The 20,032-nt window shown below is 36.7% G+C and overlaps 1 protein-coding gene across 4 annotated transcripts; it reads right to left on the bottom strand.

Moving 5' to 3' along the window:
• Positions 1–325: 325 nt before the first annotated feature.
• LOC127972702 (CUE domain-containing protein 1) lies at positions 326–19,864 on the bottom strand. 4 transcript variants are annotated; one of them, XM_052576427.1, is made up of 11 exons: positions 19,590–19,863; positions 8,585–9,192; positions 7,198–7,325; positions 6,655–6,781; positions 4,945–5,158; positions 4,573–4,641; positions 3,976–4,065; positions 3,794–3,887; positions 3,455–3,513; positions 2,839–2,908; positions 326–2,641 (listed from the first exon to the last, which is right to left on the bottom strand). In XM_052576427.1, coding segments are annotated over exons 2-11 (1,140 nt in total). In that variant the 5' UTR covers positions 8,873–9,192; positions 19,590–19,863; the 3' UTR covers positions 326–2,640. The 4 variants fall into 4 exon arrangements, with proteins under 4 accessions (XP_052432387.1, XP_052432386.1, XP_052432385.1 ...); XM_052576426.1 differs by lacking the exon at positions 326–2,641 and adding an exon at positions 12,620–12,701 and having other exon boundaries at positions 2,835–2,908; positions 19,590–19,864; XM_052576425.1 differs by lacking the exon at positions 326–2,641 and having other exon boundaries at positions 2,835–2,908; positions 19,507–19,864.
• Between the last annotated feature and the right edge of the window lie 168 nt (positions 19,865–20,032).

The following is a 20,032-nucleotide window of genomic DNA, read 5'->3' as shown; positions in this document are numbered from 1 at the left end:
GGAAAAAGACATCCATTATAAAGACTTGTGCTGCCATCTAGTGGCTACATTTACAGTGGTTTTCTAACTTTTTATAGCCAAGAAACCACAAAAATGAAGAATCATAAAAATATAATGTATATCATTGTTTATATATATATATATATTAAAAAAATATATATTATTACTGTGATGGCAAGACTAAATTTCCAGCAGCAACGATCCTTTAGAAAATATTCTAATATGTAGATCTTGTCCTCCGTTACTATATCTATTGGTACATACAAGCTATCTGTAACTCAATTCTATAGACTTTATTGGGGGTGAAAACATGGTCAGACAAGAGTACAACAATTTTATTATTTATTCCAATAACTAATAAACATCTGAATTGTAAGAAAAGTCCAGAACTTGAAATAGTATTAAGTGAATGGTGTGATGTGGAACAATCACACAGACTTTGGACAAGTAGACAAAGAGTCAACTTAATTTGAGTGAGAGTCAGAGTCATATTTTTCAGAAGAAACTATGGGGACAGAAATAATGGGTACAACAAATATTTCATATAAAAAATTGCCAATTTGCATGTACAGTTGCTTTCTTCTAATACAGTACAAACAGTACATACCACTAATTGTAAAGAGCCACTTGAAGTCATGTGGCTCACACACAAAACTTTCTGAACACATCTGCCAGTTAATTCGGCTCTATCTGCCCCATACAAATACAGAAAGTGGAAAAGGGGATCTTGAAGAGATTTCAGGTAAACACACAAGGACATGTGATCAAGAAAAGGAACTTGGCTACAAACTGAAGCAGATCAGCCACACGGTCCTTGAATTCTTCATATCAACCTTATGCCCGGTAAACAGACGGTTCTGCCTCACCTATTAAAGCCTTTGTGCTAACAAGTTTTCAGTTTGAGTTGTGCTTTTAGCAGAAAGTGAAATGAGAGCAAGTTCCCTGAGAGGATAAAATATGTTAACAAGCAGGATTGAAGGGAAAACCTCACAGTCGTGCGTGTCTGTGAATCACAGATGACAACGCTGTATGCGTTATTTCTCTCAACAAGGTTTGCCTCTTACAAAACCTTTGTTCTTTCAATTCACATCATTTTCAAATCAGATTACAGACTTCTTTTTTGTGCCATATGAAAAAAAGTAATCATGCAAATATGCACGGCATGAGCACATATTTCATAATGGTGATTACAGTTTACAGAACATGATTTTATGTGGTATACATGTCATTCATGATGCCTAAGAAAACCTATATAATTTGTAATAATGGCAAAAATCAATCACATATTGATGTGACATGAACATCAATATATATAACAAATCCCCTTAAAACAAGCAAGCTCCTACAGCCACATTGGTACATTTCAGAAGCACAAAGTGTATCAGTAACATCTGAATCTTGCATATAATACTGATACGAGATGGTTTCAAACAGACAGATTTAACTGTTGGACTATCTGATGTACATAAACATCACTGTCACACAGTGTTTTCCAACGGGCCACTTTACACTGAATCAATACTCGGATGCACAACACTAAAAGGAACATAATAGCACATTCTTATTGGTTGATCACAATTAGACCTCCAACCAGTCACTGGAAGCACAGCGTTAGGGTAAATCATTCAGTGTGATTTGCAAAAAAAAACAAGAAAAAAGAAAGCAAAGCACACAGCAGCGTTTTGGTTGGTTCAATGACAGCATCATTCAAACTGTTCTATGCTTGTTCTGAAAAAACAATCAATCAATCTAATCACTGTTACGGTTGAAAAAAGTATTTACATATTTTATAAAACAGATATGGCAGTGCAAACATGAGGAGGAGGCAAACTCTTCAGTGGGTCAATAAGATTGCCTTTCTTTTTTGTGTAAAAAAAAGACAAAAGCCTGAAATCGAATTTTGGAAATCAAAGATGTATTACATAGAAGATGTGCATTGCTTCAGTCTTAAAGAGGGACATCTCGTCTGAATTTAACTATGAAAAAGTTGTATGGAAATGGACTATTCAGCACCCTAAAATCACAACAGACTAAATGGCCCAAATTTTTTTTATTTTGCAATGATAAAGAAAGGTTTATGAGTAAATAATGGACGTCATGATCTGGGTACATTCTTTGAGGAAATACCGTTGATGATTATATGCAGATTAGACTCCAAAAGTCTATTAAAAATAAAAGTGTTCTATACTAATATGCTGAAATGACTGACCGTTAACTGTGGACAGTAATAAACAAATCAAATATCTGTGTATTTAAATTCCTCAGGTTAATTATATAGATAAAAAACAACAAAAACAACAAAAAAACAAAGGGAATTTTGTTTTTGATGGTTTAGGATGAAAAAAAAATACATAGTTGAAGATCAGTACTATAGCTGTTGAGTATTACATATGAAACCAAATATTAACAAACAGTTACAGTACAATAATTATAATAGTAATCAAATGTAGGTAACAATGATCTTAGGCTCGCAAAAGGCTGCTACAAAATGATCACGCAGTCCAGCCTCGGCTGGTCCTCTGGAGTCTGCGATTGCCTGGCACTGAGCTAAGCACTGGAGCCACTGAGATAAGGAGCTATCAGCCATGGGTCATTCTGAGGTCGCCATGGAAACCCTAATTTCCCAAGAGCACGGAGGGATCTGGTAAGAAATTAGCAAAAGGTCTGTTACTAGATATCATGTCAGTTATACTTTTTACAGAATGTGATGACACCACTATATTTGCTTTTTTATATAACGTGTATACACCCACACACACGAACATAACTTATATTTGTATATAAGTTAAATTAAAAGCCCCTCTAATGGGTTTATCTCACTGATAGTGAGACCCTCACCATGATAGTGTTTCCTTATGTGGCTCCTCCTCTTCCTGTGCAGCCAATCGTCTAAGCTGACTTTCTTCATCTAGAAAGACACACAACATTCAAAATAAAAAGGTATTTACTCCAAAGTAGTGCTGCACAGTTAACTGAATTCATAATATGGCTTTATTTCAATTATTAAAGTTATATTGCTGACACTTTGAACGGATGTTTGTATATATTTACATTTAAACATTTAGCAGATTTTTTTATCCAAAGCAATTTACAAATGAGAACAATAGAAGCAATATGTAAGAAACAATATGTAAGTGCTGTGACAAGCCCTGTTAGTCTTAAGCAGTACACTTAGCAAGGTTTCTTTATTTATTGTTTAATAAAAAGAAATACTAAAGCAACTACATAGAATAGAAAAAGAATATAGAACACTAATGTTAGACGGTCAATTTTAATATATTACAATAATAATATTATAAAATAAAATATTAATTGATTACGTTCATAGAGTTTATCGCTGAAAATATGAACATTTCAGCATTCAGGGCAATGAACTCTACCCAAGCAAATATGCATTCAATTACCCAGAGATGTAAAGAAATAATGGCTTGGAAAATTGGAAAGAAAGTCATACCACATGGGTTTCCTTCCACATCATCTAGGAGGTTGGCAGTGGAGTTGGCTGTGCCCAATCTGAGAAAAGGCAGTCAAAGTAAACAATCGACACTGAACTGAATCTAAGTTACTGTGCCAAGCATCATAAATAACATTTGCTAAGGAATTCACAGCCTTCTGAACACAGAACCGGGGAGTTTAACAGTAAAAACACAGCATCGTAACTAAACCTCTCTAAATATTTCCTCATCCGTATCTTAATTTTTATTTCATACTTGCCCTAAAAATATTCTGATTACTTGTTACTTATATTGCACTGAATAAGGCTAATGTTTATCTGACACGTTTTGAAAGATACGAGTGATGCCGTAGCAGCGTTCTTCTTTTAGACTTCCTCCGCTTCGTCTTCTCTGAGAACCCTCGGGCAATTTCAAACAGCTTCTTCCTGGTTGCTGCAGATGAGAACGCAGCAGAAATGTTAATGCCCTGAATACGCAAATATCTTTCAGTGGACTGGGGTGTTTTAGGCAAGATCCTTACACTTCCCCATGTGCTTTAGCTTGTCTCTAAACAGAGCGTCATCTGAGACTGCTGTGCAGGCCTCTACAGATCCCGAAGCATAATGGTCACCTATGTTTCAGGGAAAAAAGTACAGCATCGTGATGACTACAGTACGAAGGTTGCAAAATGGGTTACATGTTAATTTTATATTTTTAACAGGTTTATCATAACTTTCTACTATTAGAATGCCTAATGTATCACAAGCCTCTGAATTATCAACAGGATCCAATTATCAACCTGTTGCACACAATATTGACATCACAAGCTATCTGAATTTTCAGGACTTTCTGGCTATACAAATATCAGAATTTGCACCAAGTTTTATATTTTTGCACAGAAAAGTGATGTTTTATTCCCCTTCAGTTATGAGCTCTATATTCTCCTATCTCATACTATATAAGCCTGATGTAACAAATATTATACTTAACAAAAAACATTATATGTCAGGCTTTAAAGGGTTAAAAAGTGAAGATTGGGATAAGAGAAAATTATGCATATGCACAGAGACAGAGTGTGACATACATGCTCACATACGTACAAACATAAACTGCCACCGTTCAGGTGGATGATATCTACCTGTGGAGTTCTCCATGCTAGCTGATGAATGACTGGATTTGGATTTCTTTGACTCGTATTTCAATCGATCTACAACATAGAAGGCAGGTGTTATGTAAGGAAAACTAGGCCTTGACATTCAACGAGGATATGAGTTCGTCCAACGAGAAGCATTCAAGTAACATAAAATCTCGTTGTGAGAAACAGACACTGTTAATGGTCTTGGAGAGAAGCCGCAAAAGTCAGCGGCAATGTTCACAGCCGGGTGGAGTAAATTATCATAAAAATTAACTCTTCAGGATTTGTGTAGGTGGAACTGTGAAAAGTGGGGAAGCGGAGTATGCCAGAAACTTCTCATTGTCCCGAATAATGTGTGGGCGAGTGTCTTCCTACCTCTTTCCAGCGCAATGAGGAACTCTCGGTTCCTTTGCAGCTCCTTCATGAACTCTTCATTCTGCAGGAAAAGTGCAATACGCTCATCCTCTAAATATTGCTTCAGTTTGCGTTCCTGCTCTGAAGTGCCGCCTGTTCCTGTGACGGACGCCACAGTGGGGACCTTCTGGGGTACTGAGGAGGAGGAGGGCTTGGAGATGCTACTCTGAGAGCCCTGCAGAATATTAGGTTAGAGGGATATACAATAAAAATTAGACATTCTCATGAATATATATATATATATATATATATATATAACCAACTAACAGTTTCATCCACTCTTACACAAAATATTTTAATATATACATTAAAATGATTTAGTTTATATAAATATCTGAATATCTAAATAATATTTCACCTCCAAATTCAAATAAAAATGATTTTGCATATAGTAGATGAAGCCTATTTTTGAACTCTTCAGATTTTTGTTTGTTTGTTTCAATTACCATCATAAATTATGTTTTCCAACAAATTGTGCATTACTATATTTCTGATTCTCAGTTTTATTACCACCATAAAAAACATTCTTATATAATTTTGTTTAATGAATACTATAAAACACTACATACTATGGAATACTATCTATAGCAGCGTTTCCCAAACGTGGTCCCGGAGGCACCCCAGCATTGCACATTTTGCATCCCTCCTTAATCAAACACACCTGATTCAGGTCATCAGCTCATTGGTAGAGACTCCAAAGACCTGAGGTTGGTGCGTCAGAGTAAGGAGACCTGTAAAATGTCCAGTTTTGGGGTGCCTCAAGGACCAGGGTTGGGACCCACTGGTCTATATTATCCTATACTATAATAATTTACTATATTTTCCCATTATGGTAATGTAGAAGAGAACTGTTCAAACTATGTTAATGGGATGGAAATATGCTTAAAACACGCTTTGTTTTTATTATTTTTATATTTCCATTTAAATTTTAGATGAAATATAATCTATAAATGTTGAGAGAGGATTCGTTCTACTGAAAAAAACACTGAAGTGAGAACCTTATTAACATGATAAATGCTGTGTATAGAACAAAGATGCCATTATATTTCATTTAGCCATTCAGAAAGCATGATCTGGCTTTCTGAAAGTTAAAAAAAAGCTTGGTTTAAGAGCTTCAGCACAACCGTACACTGGCCTGCTAGCTGCACTCCAGTATTGCATTAGCATGTTTTAGTGATCAAACTCCTGGAACTCACTGAACTATTAATGGATCTTTAATATCATTGATAAAGAAAAAAAAGAGCTGGAGCAAAATCAAGGCCAAAATTCAAGTATGTACTAGTTTTGACATCAAGTTCAGTGGTCACATGGTCTCAGAGTTTGAGATAGATAACTGAAAATACAGACACTTTTTAACCCTTAAGTGTAAAGGTGGTAAAGGCAATGTGACACTCTAGATAAGTCTATGAGATACACCACTTAAAAAGTTTGAGATCAGTTAGATTTCTTAAAAACATTTTTGAAAAAAAGTCTCTTATGCTCACCAAGGCTTAATTTCTTTGATCGAAATACAGTAAAAACAGTAATAATGTTGAAAATCCTTGCTGATTAAAAATATCAATTTATAAATAGTTTATCAAAAAACGACTTGATATTTAAAACAAAAATAAATAAATGAAAGGATAATCTTACTTATTTGAACTCTTATTGAATCACATGATAAATGCTGACCTGTATACTGTCCAGCTGTTGGGGCAGGATTCGCAGGAAGTCGTCAGGCAGATTGCCAAGTAACGGTGGGTTCCAGTTTTTGTAACCTTGCACTTGTCTGTGTCCAAGGGGAGGTTGGGCCTCAAATCTGAAAGATAACAGAGACCAGTGTCACTGACACTCATTTCAATGACAACATGAGTTATAATTTAATTACAGATCAGTTTTCAGATGACACATAATTCAATTACAGATGTGTCTAACCTTTGTAATGTTTGTGAATTCATGGGTATTACGATCCGTGGATAAATGGAATCACATGCATATAGTTTATGAAACCATACACACAAGGATCAACAAGAACTGCAGTTTGGTTAATGAACACCAGGGGGCGATTTAGAGAACTGTTAACAAATGAACAAGGAGCCCGAGATCCACGATGACCCCATTACATGTTTCCAAGACTGACGTTTCAGTAATTTGTTTAAAACAGCTCTCAAACTCACTTCTTTGTGGAAATTGGAAAGAATGATCAGTAGAGAACATCAAAGCGCTATTTATAACCTGGGTGGAGGAACTGGAGGAGCATCTGGGTATTTCCTGTCATATATGTGCATGGCATATGTTGGTGGTGAGTAGACAGGGGGCGGCTCTTCATCTGAGCTGTCTGGCTCGAGGGTCCGCTCAAGAATCTGATAAAAGAAAACAAAATACAATTAGCAGCAACTTGAAACTTTTATCACGAAAATAAATACCAAATTACACTGCACAGATCCATTCATTTATTTAGTAGTGGCCAGGTACTAAAACCATTAATTCAGAAGGATGTCAAAAATATTGGTTTCGTGGGAAGTTTATAATTACATAATACTTGACTAATCTTTGCTTGAAAGCTACGAGACATTGCTTTAATTTAATTTGATCATAATCCTATTAAATCTGATTAAATTACTGCTATAAGCATTAGCTTGTATCATAACAAATCTAAATTATAATTATGGATCTCCTGTATCCATAACTCTATTATTATTTGTATTGCATCTCAGATCAATGATTGCTGTGATTTTCATAAAAATGGCATATACAGCACAGCCAACACATCCAAGCTGATATTAAAATATTTTTTTATTGGTTATTATTTATTTCGATTTTCATATGAACTGCATATGCAGTACAGCATGTATACATATTGTTTTAAAATATTCAAATTTATATCAAAATGAAAACGTAATGTATTTAATTAAAAACCATTGTTTTAATTAACTGGTCAACATTTGAATTCAATTAAATATTCGATTAAACAATTCTGTTAAAATTAAATCACTGCCATTAAATGTAGGCTATATATTAGACTGGTTATTTGTATTATACCTTAGATCAATGGCAGTGATTTTTATACCAACAGCATATGCAGTCTAGTACATACTGTTTCAACACATTCCCATCTAAACATTAGATGATAAATAATGCAAGAGATAAAAAAATACACCAGTGGGGAATGTCCTTAAAAACATATAAACAAAATGCACTGCAGTTTATGCTTCACTTAGGATCGCATCGAAGTCTAATGGCCGAGCATCTCCACTGGGCCATGAAGCAGACGGTTACAGAGACACAGACAGATGAAACTGTAATGTGTCTCAGATCCATCTCGGGGCCCAATACTGACACACTTTCTTATCGGAGCAGTCAGGTGTAGGAGGACTGTGGGTAAGAAACCTATTGATTATCACACCCCAAAAAGTGCAATAAAACCTAGTCTCAATTTCAGTCGGTTTCTGATGCAGAAACTATTGTATGACTTCAGGAGACTTATAAACAAACAGTTATATAGAGCTTAAGCCGTATAGACCACTTTTTTAAGCCGTATAGACCACATCTCATCTTCCACTGAAGAAATGTGATAATATAGGCAATATGGGTTACAATAGATGCTTTTAAAGACACTGACCTCTGGTGGGATGCTGTCATCTGAATCCGAACTATCATCTGAGTCTTGTCCGTCAATGCTCATCTGCAGGAGTTGGTCGATGGTGGCATCCACAGCCCCATTGTTGGAGCGCAGTACGCACTCAATCACCTCATAGTCCATGCTAGGGAACATGGTTTTAAAGTCCTCCATGGCCTGGTTGAACTCCAGCCGTCGAACTTGCCGATTGGGCCTGGAGTTGTTGAGCTCTCCTGTATCCGAGCCCCGAGACCCTCCATTACTGCTGCTACGTCGGAAAAGGCTGGTCATCCTACAGGGAGACCGGCTTTTTTACCTGACCAACGATGCCACGTGGTCAACGCTGGCGCCTACTTCCACCTAAAGTCTCCCACAAAATGTATCTCTCCGTCTCACGTCTTTCTTTGGTTTCTGGAACTATTCAAGTTCACTTTTTCATCATTCCGGACACAATCTAGTCCACTGGAGCGAGAGAAATCCTTTCTTCCTCTTCTTCTGCTTGTTAAGCTGCATCCAACACGACAGTACAGAGTCACCAACACGAGGGAAGACGACTGTCTGGTCTTGAGCGCACTAGCTTTGTGTCCAACTGTGCGATCTCCCCATTAGCTCTGTTCACAGTGAAAACAAATACACAGACAAGCTGTTAAAAGGACAGGGTTTGAAACCGTACAGTTCATTATAAAAATCTTTGACGGCCAAACATCAACCATTTAATAGTCTGAACTCAAGCTTCTTATTGGCTCTAAGACTAACCAGCTTGTATTTAGTCCACACACTTCGCTGCAAAGCCATTTATCCCTAAGAGATGGATATAATGACATCCACAGATATAATGACACAGGCTGAAATAAGTAGACGACAGAGGGGGAAGAAAAAACAAGGCTAGTAAGTGAGTGGAGTCGAATTCTAGGTTGGGAAGTAAATACAAGGGTGAGAAATCCTGGAGTTGGGTGACAGAAAATGTATCCATATACTACATATATAAAAGCATCACACTAAATTCAACATTAAGGAGAATTTTTGTGTCGGGCTAATGGGCCCAACCACAAAATTAATTTATTTTATAAAAATGCTTTATTTTGTTTAAATGCAAAGCTGAATTTTCACCAGCCATTACTCTACTTTTATAGTCACACATAATACTTCTAAATCATTCTAATATGCTAATTTGGTGCTGAAGAAACATTATTCTAATTATTAACAATTTTGAAAACAGCTGTGCCGCCTAACATTTGTGGAAACAGTGAGACCTTTTCCTTTATGGATTTTTTTTCTTCAGAAAGATCAAAGGATCATAATTTATTTGCAATAAAACTTTCATTTCTTTAAAAAAAATAAAAATACTAACCCTACATTTTTTAATAACAGTGTATACTAAAACATTCTTGCAGTTTCAACAAAACCCTCATCTCTGTTAGCCAGCAACATACTGTGACCTTATTTGCGGACTTACATATTTAACAAACATTTACAACAGCAAGGTATAAAAATACACGATCAATAAATGTAGTATTCAATGACAATGCAGCCCTGGTCCAGTGGGTCATGTGACCATTCCATCATCTGGCCCGAACTCTTCCACACTGGCCCCATAGGGCACATGTTATCACACAACATCAGCTCAGCATCAGTAACAGCACTAGCTTGGAGGAACTGCAGTGAGGAAAGTTTAGCTAAATTATCATCATCACCAGTAAGAGATAGTTTGCACAGACACATAGGCTTAAGAAAAAGCTCAACCCAAAACAAAGTAAGTCCAGGCAGGATTAGCATTAGTTTCATTGTGTCTATGAAACCGCTCAGTGAGACCATATAGTGGCTGAAATCAAGTAGCCGCAACTACTAGAATGATCTCAACTCAATAAATTAGATGGTAAGACCCGAGAAAATAACTGTAGGATGTCTTTGACCATAAAGGATTTTATTTAACAGAGTAAGCTCTCATTTCAACCAAAATTTAACAAAAACAGTGCTTTATAACATTTTAAGATGCTGTGTATGTAAATGGCCTTTACAATATATACTGCAGTGACAATTCTTATTTTACACACAGAGATAGACGTGTAATTTAAATAATGTATAAAATAATGTAATTTAGTAATATTGCACATTAAAAAAAAATTATCATTTAAAATCTTCCAGGTTTAAAGAAAATTATGTCTAAACCGTAAAATCTATTATTGACAATAATAATAATGTACCTTTTTTTTTGGCTACTTAATGTAAATCCTGACCGACCCTCAGACCTCGGTCCTCTCCACATCTAGTGCTCCAAAGTTTTCCATATATCTGCTTTGGGTTATGATGCGAAACAGGAATGCTAAAAATGTGCGAGTCCGCAGAGCATGGGTGCAACTTTGCGGTGATGTTCTCATATGCCTCCCTCCTTACTTGCCCCATTTCAACCCACCCTTTCTCTCTCCTCTCAGTACAGGGCAGAGAAATCCCTGCTTCGGGGAAACAATGCACATAGCCGAGCCCGAGCCAAGACCACATGGCACTGCCAGGACCCAGCACCCCTCACCAGCCTCTCGTTGGCATGGAGACATTTTGTGATGTAAACAGGATACTTCTCCATGCACTGATATGAAAGTGTATGCACGCCTGCAGGGATGCCGGCAAGAGAGCAGGGAGCACTGTTTAATGCTCGAGGAAAAATTCCTCTTGTGGCCAATTTCAGTGGCTTGAGGTTTGGGTTCGGAGTGAAAAGGTATTGTTTTAGTTCCCTACTGAACCAAGCGCCTATTTTGCATCTACTTAGTCATTCGGCTTAGACGCTGCGATGCCTTGACGACGCACAACAAGAAAGGTCACCGAAACAAGAGTGGTTTTCTAAGAGTATGACCTATTTGGCTGGAAGTAATGGCAACTCTGAAAAATAAACAGAGGAGAACTGTGAATTCTGGAAAATCCTTGGTCTAGGATAAGTTTAAGAGTTTATTATAGTGCTTTCAAGGCAAAGCTGTGTTGTTATTCCTTTAAACATGCTAATTCTGTTTCCTTACAATTAAACCTCTGAAAATAAAATCGGTCTGAACATATTTTTTATTGGTTTATAAATGATATAAAGAGCAAAGTCTGAAAATCTCCCTTTGACTTTCAGTTTTAAAATGTCTACCAACAGCTTTTAAAATGTAACCAACAGTGATGATGTCATCATACTATTTAAATAAATGAACAATTATTATTTTTTTTAGTACATTCATTGCATCATCAGTAAGGGTGCATTAAATTAATCAAAAGTGACAGTTAAGACATTTCTACAAAAATTATGTTTTAAATGCTGTTCTTTTGAACTTTTTACTAATCAAAGAATACTGGGGAAAAAATAAGTAAAATAAATAAGTAATTGAAATAAATTGAATTAATATTTCACAATATTACTGTTTTTACTGTATTCGTTATCAAACAAGTGCAGCCTTGGAGAGCATAATAGACTTCTTTCAAAATTAACAAAAAAAATCTTACCAGCCACAAACTTTTGCAATGTAGTCTATTTAACTATTACAATAAATAAATAAACAAACTCTCCTTACACTGTGATTACGATAATTAAATAATATTAATAACAATAATAATAATAATAAAACATTCCCTTTTAAATGAATTTTATGGTCTATAAAATAACTCGGGCTGAAAATAGTTCCTCCTCAAAAGCAATACTATGCCTATATTTAGTGCAAAGCTGCTTGTTGTCTGGAAAAGGATTTCAGGAATTCTTTCTGAATTAATTCATCTCCGATCAGGGATCCCTGGAGACAGGAAATAGGGAACAGGATGCTCCATTACAAAGCCTTTAGAAGTCCCAGAAACACGTTTGTAGCACAATTAGTGCAAAGACTACATTCAATAATGTAATATGAATGTCACCAACTCAGCAGTAAAAGATAATCTAATAAACTATCTTGTTCACAGTAAATGCAGGGATGTCAACACCTGGAGATTGAGGCATACAAGGTACAAAGAGCTGTAGTCAATTATATATAGATGAGCTTATTATCAGCTGAATTTCTGAACATCCTACTTTCCACTCACCCTTCCTGCTCGAGACTCTCACTTCCTGTTGTGAAGCTCCCGTCTGACCCATCACTAACACTCCACATCAAAGAGCTTTGAACTGAAGACGAACACAGCAGAGATGAGTTGCAGTGCATGTATGTGTGCGCTCAGAGCTGGCAGGGACTGTACAAAGCCAAGGCCATACATTCCAGAGCTATTTTTCACATGATCTGTATTCCGAGAACCTTTACTAATGGATGCCAGATCTCGATTCTTACTCATCCAGAAAACCAACTCGCTGTCTTCACAGCCAATGTAATGACAAAAAAAGTCAGACAAGATGTAAACTGTGTGTGTTAAATGTGCTTCATACATCTGTTCTGTAACCTGCCTAGGAATTATGACTAGTGGGATGTTTTACAAGCAAGGGGCAGTTTGGCTGCTTGTTCTTAAGTAATATAAAAACTAAAAACAGCTAGGAAAGTACTTTGACCTCAATCCAATCTACTTCATGATTTACAGCTGAACGGAACAGTGATAAAAAAAAGAAAAGAAAAAAAGAATTTCAGAATTTTACTATAACACTACAGGTTTAAAGGTTTTTATTATTAATATTTGAAAACGGAAGTGTCGCTTTTTTTTGATGAAAAGAACAGCATTAATTTAAAATACTAATATTTTGCAACTTTATAAATATATTTACTGTCACTTTAGATCAATTTATGCCAACCATGCTATAAAACTTTTGAATGTATATATATTGTATTTATAAAAATGGTCATTTTAAACAAACAAGTAAACGGTAAACGGGTACATTTTATGTTCAAACAAACAACAGAAATCACAGAACATATGAATAATATTGAATATATCATTTATCTGAACCAATATAACAATACATTAAAACACAGCAATATCTTTTGGAACTAAAACATTTAAAGCATGTAAATTGCTCTAAACTTTTCAGCGATTATGCAAATTATGAAAACAGTTTATGATTTAAAGAAAGAGTTCAAACTGAATTCAAAGAAATTAGTTAAACTTCAAAAATACACTGAAATTTTTCAAACTGAAGTTTAAATTAAAGATGTCATTTATGCTGTTAAAATCTCATAATCATAACACTACCATGTTCCCTGAAAACAGAAACAAGCCCCTCCCAAAAATGTACACAATATACAATGTCACTTAATTTTGTTTCTGCACATTCATCACAAAAATTCTATACAACAACCCAGTCCTAGTTAGAAACTGACAGATTAATGGAAGTGGATCTGACCAGAAAGCTAGTACAGATGTCCGTGACAGTGAATAAGAAAACAACTGCCAACCTCCGCAGTCGTGAACTCTTGAACCAAGGATTTAGCAAACTCATCCAGGTTAGTCAATAAGTCACATGGTGCAGAGAAGCTTTCCAGATCCAACACATGATGTGAATTATGGGAAAAGAAATGCATCATGTCCTGCCTGCAAGCTGGCTGCAGGCCAGCGGACATCCAGATGCTGCGGTGCTTTAAAAAAGCCTGAACACCATCACCTGCTCGAAGGATGCACGGATGCGAGATGTCCAACTACATCAAGCATGCTGTTTACATGCTTGATGTAGTTGAAGCATCTTGAGTTTAAGAGAATTTTCCAGTGCACATTTTTTTCACAGTGGAATGGATTTACACATAGTAATGGCACCTAGAATAATATATGAGAGAATAAAAAAGAAAAATTGAAGAGCAGAAAAAAAAAAATGAACAAATAATTTGATTTACTAATATTACTTATTTCAATGCTAATTCGATGACAAAGCACTGATATTTAGTTGGGAAGTATAATCATGCATAGCTTAATACCATGTTTAAATATAACTATGGTTTCTATAAAACCTTACTGCTATTTTTATAAAATTATTTAGCCATATATAACGGACAGTTTCAAAATAAAGATGAATAAAAAAAATGAATTACTAATGGTTTTGTGGCAGCTGAAAATCAACAAATTAGCCAAAATGTTAGATAAAAGAGCATGAGGCAGGAGATTTGTAGAGATTTGTGAACAACAGTCATTCCAATTCAGTGCAAATCTGGAGCTTTCTGCAAATGCCGTGTGGGTCAGTAAATGCTGTAAATAAACTTCGAAGCAGGGATATAGACGGGTAACTAATTAACCATTCAGTTTACAAAAAAGAAATGCAAATAAATAAATGTAAAAAAAACAAACAAATAAAAAACAACAATGTCTTGTTAAAAGCATCTGCTAAATGAATACGGAGTTATTATTTGTAAATCTAATAGGGCTGTCACTTTTGTGAAGAATCTCATTCGAACAAATATCGAATATCATGCAATGTATTCGAATATATTCGGCTCCTCTTTTTATTTACAATGTTCCCCGTGGTGGAGAACACACATTCGGAGCACACAGACGTGCCTGGCTACTATTCGCTTGATTGGGTCATGGGCCTACGCTACAATACGTCTAGAGTGCCCTCTACTGGATCAGATGGCAAAGAATCAAATAAAAAAAAAAACGGTCTAATCATAGACTGTAAAAAATGCGCTACACATGGCATTTAAAAAAACTGATATTTTATTTATAATTACGGATATTTCATGTCATGTTCGAATGCATATTCTAATATCGAATAAAAAGTGACAGTCCTAAAATGTAAATCTCCCAACGACTGTATCACTTTTTACAAAGTAGAAATTACCCAAATACAAAACAACCACATTCTTAGTCAATGATAGGTCAAGGAAACAATGAGACATTTTGGGTGTTGACCCACATTAGTGCACCATGGCCCCGTCGCAGTGACTCCAGCCATCCTGATTGAGAGCACTAAACTGGTTGCACTAAACTTGTTTTAACAGCCGATAAAGGCTAATTAAAGCCTGCAGGTTGTATTTTCACAGGCCTTATCCAGGTCATTATCAAGAAGCTATTTTTTCCGAAATAGGTTTCACTTTGCATTAATAACGATAAATCTGACAGACCAAACGCTGTAAGGCTGAAGGACTTCAAAGGAGAATGAAATGCATTATTGGCTTTGATGTAATGATTCCTCAAGTGTGCGCTGAGATCAATATTTAACAAAGCTCCAACAACGTCAAAGCAGGAGAGTACAGTTTTAAACAACTCAGAAAATGCAGAAGACGTCAAAGAGACCAAGACACTTTTCAGATGGGAAACTATCGGGTGAAATCAGCACAAGTTAAAAAAGATAACAAACGGGCTAGCAAATCAGGAAAACAAATAAAGAAGTGAGAGAAACGCTCTTTCACGAAGACTGAAAAGAGGAAGGGAAAAAAAAAACATGGGTTTGTTGACAGCAGATCTTTCCAAGCAGCGTGTGCCATGATCAAAAGAATGCTAAATCTAGATGCTCAAATACCAGGCTGTTTCGTTTCTTTAACGCCGCCCGGCTTCAAACTGGCAAACACAGATTAAAGACAACGCTTGCTCTGCTGGGTACAAAATCAATCCAGCATAAACAGACAAAAATGAAGTTAACAAATAGACAACAACAATATTAGGTCTTGTGATTATATTCCAAATCAAAAAAGGCAAATGGAGCAGTCAAAAGCCAAAATATGGCTGTTCTGCAAGCAGATGAACAGAACGGACCCACGGGGGGAGAACCTGGAAAGCCTCCACGCGTTCTCAAGTGAGCCAGTCAGCTTTAACACCTTGGCAGACGGACAAGAGCAAAACTAATTGCAAAACAGACCTTAGACAGAGGCACAATCAATTATGCCGTCTGTGACGTCTGGCTATGAATGAAGGAAGTGTGAAGTCTGCAAAGTAGAATAATTCGTGGTTGGAAGGGAGTAGCTCACTGCTATCTGTAATGGGAAGTAAGTCTATCTGAATGCATCACTGACTGGATGGACGCCACAGAGCCACTCATTGGCGAAATCTCTTGAATAGGGACACAAAACGGTTCGGGTTTGATTCATGGCTGTTTCTGCATTTGTTCTGGAAGCACAATTCAAAAAGACTTGTATGTGGAGTTAACACCCGCAGTATTTCTGTGGGAAAGCACTGTCATTTGTGACTCCAGGTTAGATGAATGAGCAGGAATCAGTCAGGCAGGCACTGAACCAAACAGTACACAAACAGTAACAAACCCTTGACAATCTCCCTCCTCCTCCTCTTTCTTCCTCTGACCTGGTTCCAAAGCCATAGTCAACATGATGGAACTGGGGTTTCTGAAACAGGAAGGTGGAAAGAAAAAGGCTGACTTGACTATGACACCCCCAGCATGTCCACTGTCCCGCTGCTGGATGGTCTTCAGTGTCGCACCCCTAGTGCATCTGTTGAGGTTCGACGCCATAAACCCAGTAACGATAGTGATGATCTAAACAGACCTTTTCAGGACCATCTGTCATAAAAGGAACAAAAGTCCACCACTCTCCCCTGGGAGCCCAACACACAAAACATTTGCTAGGAACAGCCTTTAAAAGTACAGTAGCACTTTTAAGCTACACTACCATTATCCACTCAAAAACATAAACGTATTGTTAATGTGGTGATGCAATAGGTCTATAATAGTTAAGTCCATCTAAATAGTCTGCAAGGATGGATTAGACTGATTTAAAGTGACAGTAAAGGCTTTTCTGTTTTCAAATGGATTTCTTTTTCACATAAATGTTCTGTAAAAAAAAGTCATTCATATGTGCTGAGAGACGATAGTATTGTGTATCGACGAAAGTCAGAGATATCAATGATAGCAGATGTCTCTGTCGATAGTCAAGATGATGCTCATTATCCTATTAATGTATTAAATAATAATAATAATTATTATTATTTTTATCAGGCGGCCTATTATAATTCGGCTATCAAACTGCACAGCTATTTCACTTCAGCACTGCATCACACACACACATACAAATGTTTGTTTTTGTGAAAAGTGGGAACATCCCATAGGCTTAATAGTTTTTATACTGTACAAACTGTATATTTTATGGCCCTACACCAAATAGTTATGCTGTGACATGAACAAAGAGTTTCTCTCTTGCTCCACCCATGTACGATAATATTGTGTATTGTCGATCTCACGGGCTGACGATATGGCGATTTGAAAAATGACCATATCGCCCAACACTAAAATACAACCACGCCATTTAACACATGTAACCTGAGCGATGACCTCACTTATAAGGAAGGGTAAATCTACATCCAGCTCATCACCCCTGAGGTCCTGGGGTAGATCATGAGACATCTTATAAGCTTTCAATGGGATAATGCCATACAAAATGGGAGCTGTGTAAGTTGATACAATGAGTCCATCACCCACTTCAGCAGCTTCGAGAAGGGCAAAAACGGTCAGTGGCCATATGCAAATCAAGGCTCTGTTAAGAGGAGAGGAGTGGCACCAGCTGTCCGACAGACAGACCTTCACCACCTCCTTCATCATCATCATATATAGCATTGTGAGACTATGGCAGCCTGACACTACATCTTTGAACTCAGAAACTCAATTTGAGTCTTAAAATGTGTTACGCCAGGGTTTCTTGAGAGGTACATATGCACAAGCTATATTTCAGAAAATAACAAGAAACAGTATGCTATATTGGTTGATTAAAAATCTAATTACAGGATGTGAGAAAGCAATAAAAAACAAGAAATATTTAATAATATTTATAAAAATAAAAACAAGACTTTATCTTCTTGGAACAGTATGTCTTGTGCTACATGAAGCTGTGCAGTGATTGCGGACTGGAATGGGCCTCTGGTTTGTCAGATCTGAAATCTATGGGGAAAAACTAAGGGCCTCAAACAAAATGGATATTTTGGTGGTTGGAACAGCATGTCAGCCTCAGCCAAGAAAGCACATGTAATCTCTCTTTTTTTAACTGAACACTATCATGGGATTTTATTAAATGGGCTAAACCCCACTCCTTAGTGTAAGGAAGCTGTCAGGAGTGTAATGAGTAAAAAATTAGCAATTAAAATCTCCTGTTGCACTCACTGAGATATGTCTGGTTTACACACTGAGAAGAAATAGAAATATTCAAACAGGCCTATGAAGCCCATACAAATGTCATTTGAATGGACAAGTTGTGCTCAGACCGCCTGATTTCCGTGAATCGGTTCTTTTGAACAACTCGTGGCTCAAAAAATGAATCAGCGGTTCATTATCATGTGGCATCATTCAATATATTATTAATAATTATTATTTCATATTATAAATAATGATAATTCCATATGATAAATAAGGACGTTTACTGTAAATGCGTGTTCATGTTCTGTTTAAATTATTTATAAGGTGCCTTTGAATGAAATGTATTTACAGATCTCTAATGAAAAATTTTGCTTGTTTTAATAGAACCGATTGCATTTCAGTCTCCGAAAGAGGGGATTCTTGCGAGTCATTTCGAAATCAATAAGTCCGCAAAAATGGTGTTCGGTCCAATGACTCGGAATGTTGTCCGATTCGCAGTGATCCTGAGATTACTCAAGATCCACTCGAACCGATTTGTTGAACGAATTGTTCAGACCAGTTTAGCGGACAGGTTCAATCGATTCACTGAAAAGATCCGACTTAAATTAACGATTCATTCACGAATCGGATATCGATGTCGAACATGCCAACGAAGACCAGAAATTAAATTCGCTCGCGTCTATGATGCCCCAAAATGCTGCCTAATTAGACCGATAACTGCTAACGTTAGCTAGCTTTTAAAACACAGCCAACCAGATTAATGGCAGAAGGACAGCGTTTTCACAGCTTTCATTTTAACACGACTACAGCATAATTACCCTCCATCACATATATAAACTCATACAATTTACGTGTAAATAAGACGAGAGGCCGCACACACACACTCCTCAAAAACAGCAACCAAACAGCCATACTCTAAACAAGGACGTGGAAAACAACCATAAAACATCGACATGGCGATTTTATCAGTGTATTAACTACCTACCTGTCTTATATAGCGAACACATCGTGCAATCCGTGGAGTTCAGTGTTCAATGTTTCAGTTTTAAAATAAACAAAGCTACTTACTCTAGGTGAACAGAAGGAGAACGCCACAGCGCGCGTTCCCAATCCGTCCCGCCGTCTTCCTCTTTTATTTTTAAAGAGACACTATTTGCGCATTTACTTGGGCTTTAAAAACCTATACACGGCATGCATGATCTCTATTGAAACAGATTGGGTCCCGATCGATGCGTTCATGCCGCAGCTCCTGAAATCCCACAGAAAGGGAACTAGGAGTGCGTTGTTGTGTACTGGGATGAATCAAAGAGACGGGAACAAATCTGCCACAACCAGAATCTGTGTGTGAGGGAACAAAGAGCCACACAGCCGCCTAGTGGACAGAGAGCGGAAGTACACCCGCTGAGTCCAAATCAAAGACGTCCAGGTGGCCGGGAAATGTTTGAGAAAACGAATAGGAATGTACTTTATTATTTCTAAAATAAAATTTAGGAATAAAATAAGAATGAATA

Source organism: Carassius gibelio, chromosome B15, assembly GCF_023724105.1.
Source record: "Carassius gibelio isolate Cgi1373 ecotype wild population from Czech Republic chromosome B15, carGib1.2-hapl.c, whole genome shotgun sequence".
Taxonomy (NCBI): domain Eukaryota; kingdom Metazoa; phylum Chordata; class Actinopteri; order Cypriniformes; family Cyprinidae; genus Carassius; species Carassius gibelio.
The sequence above is the reverse complement of the archived record's forward strand: the minus strand, read 5'-3'. Positions and strand labels throughout refer to the sequence as shown.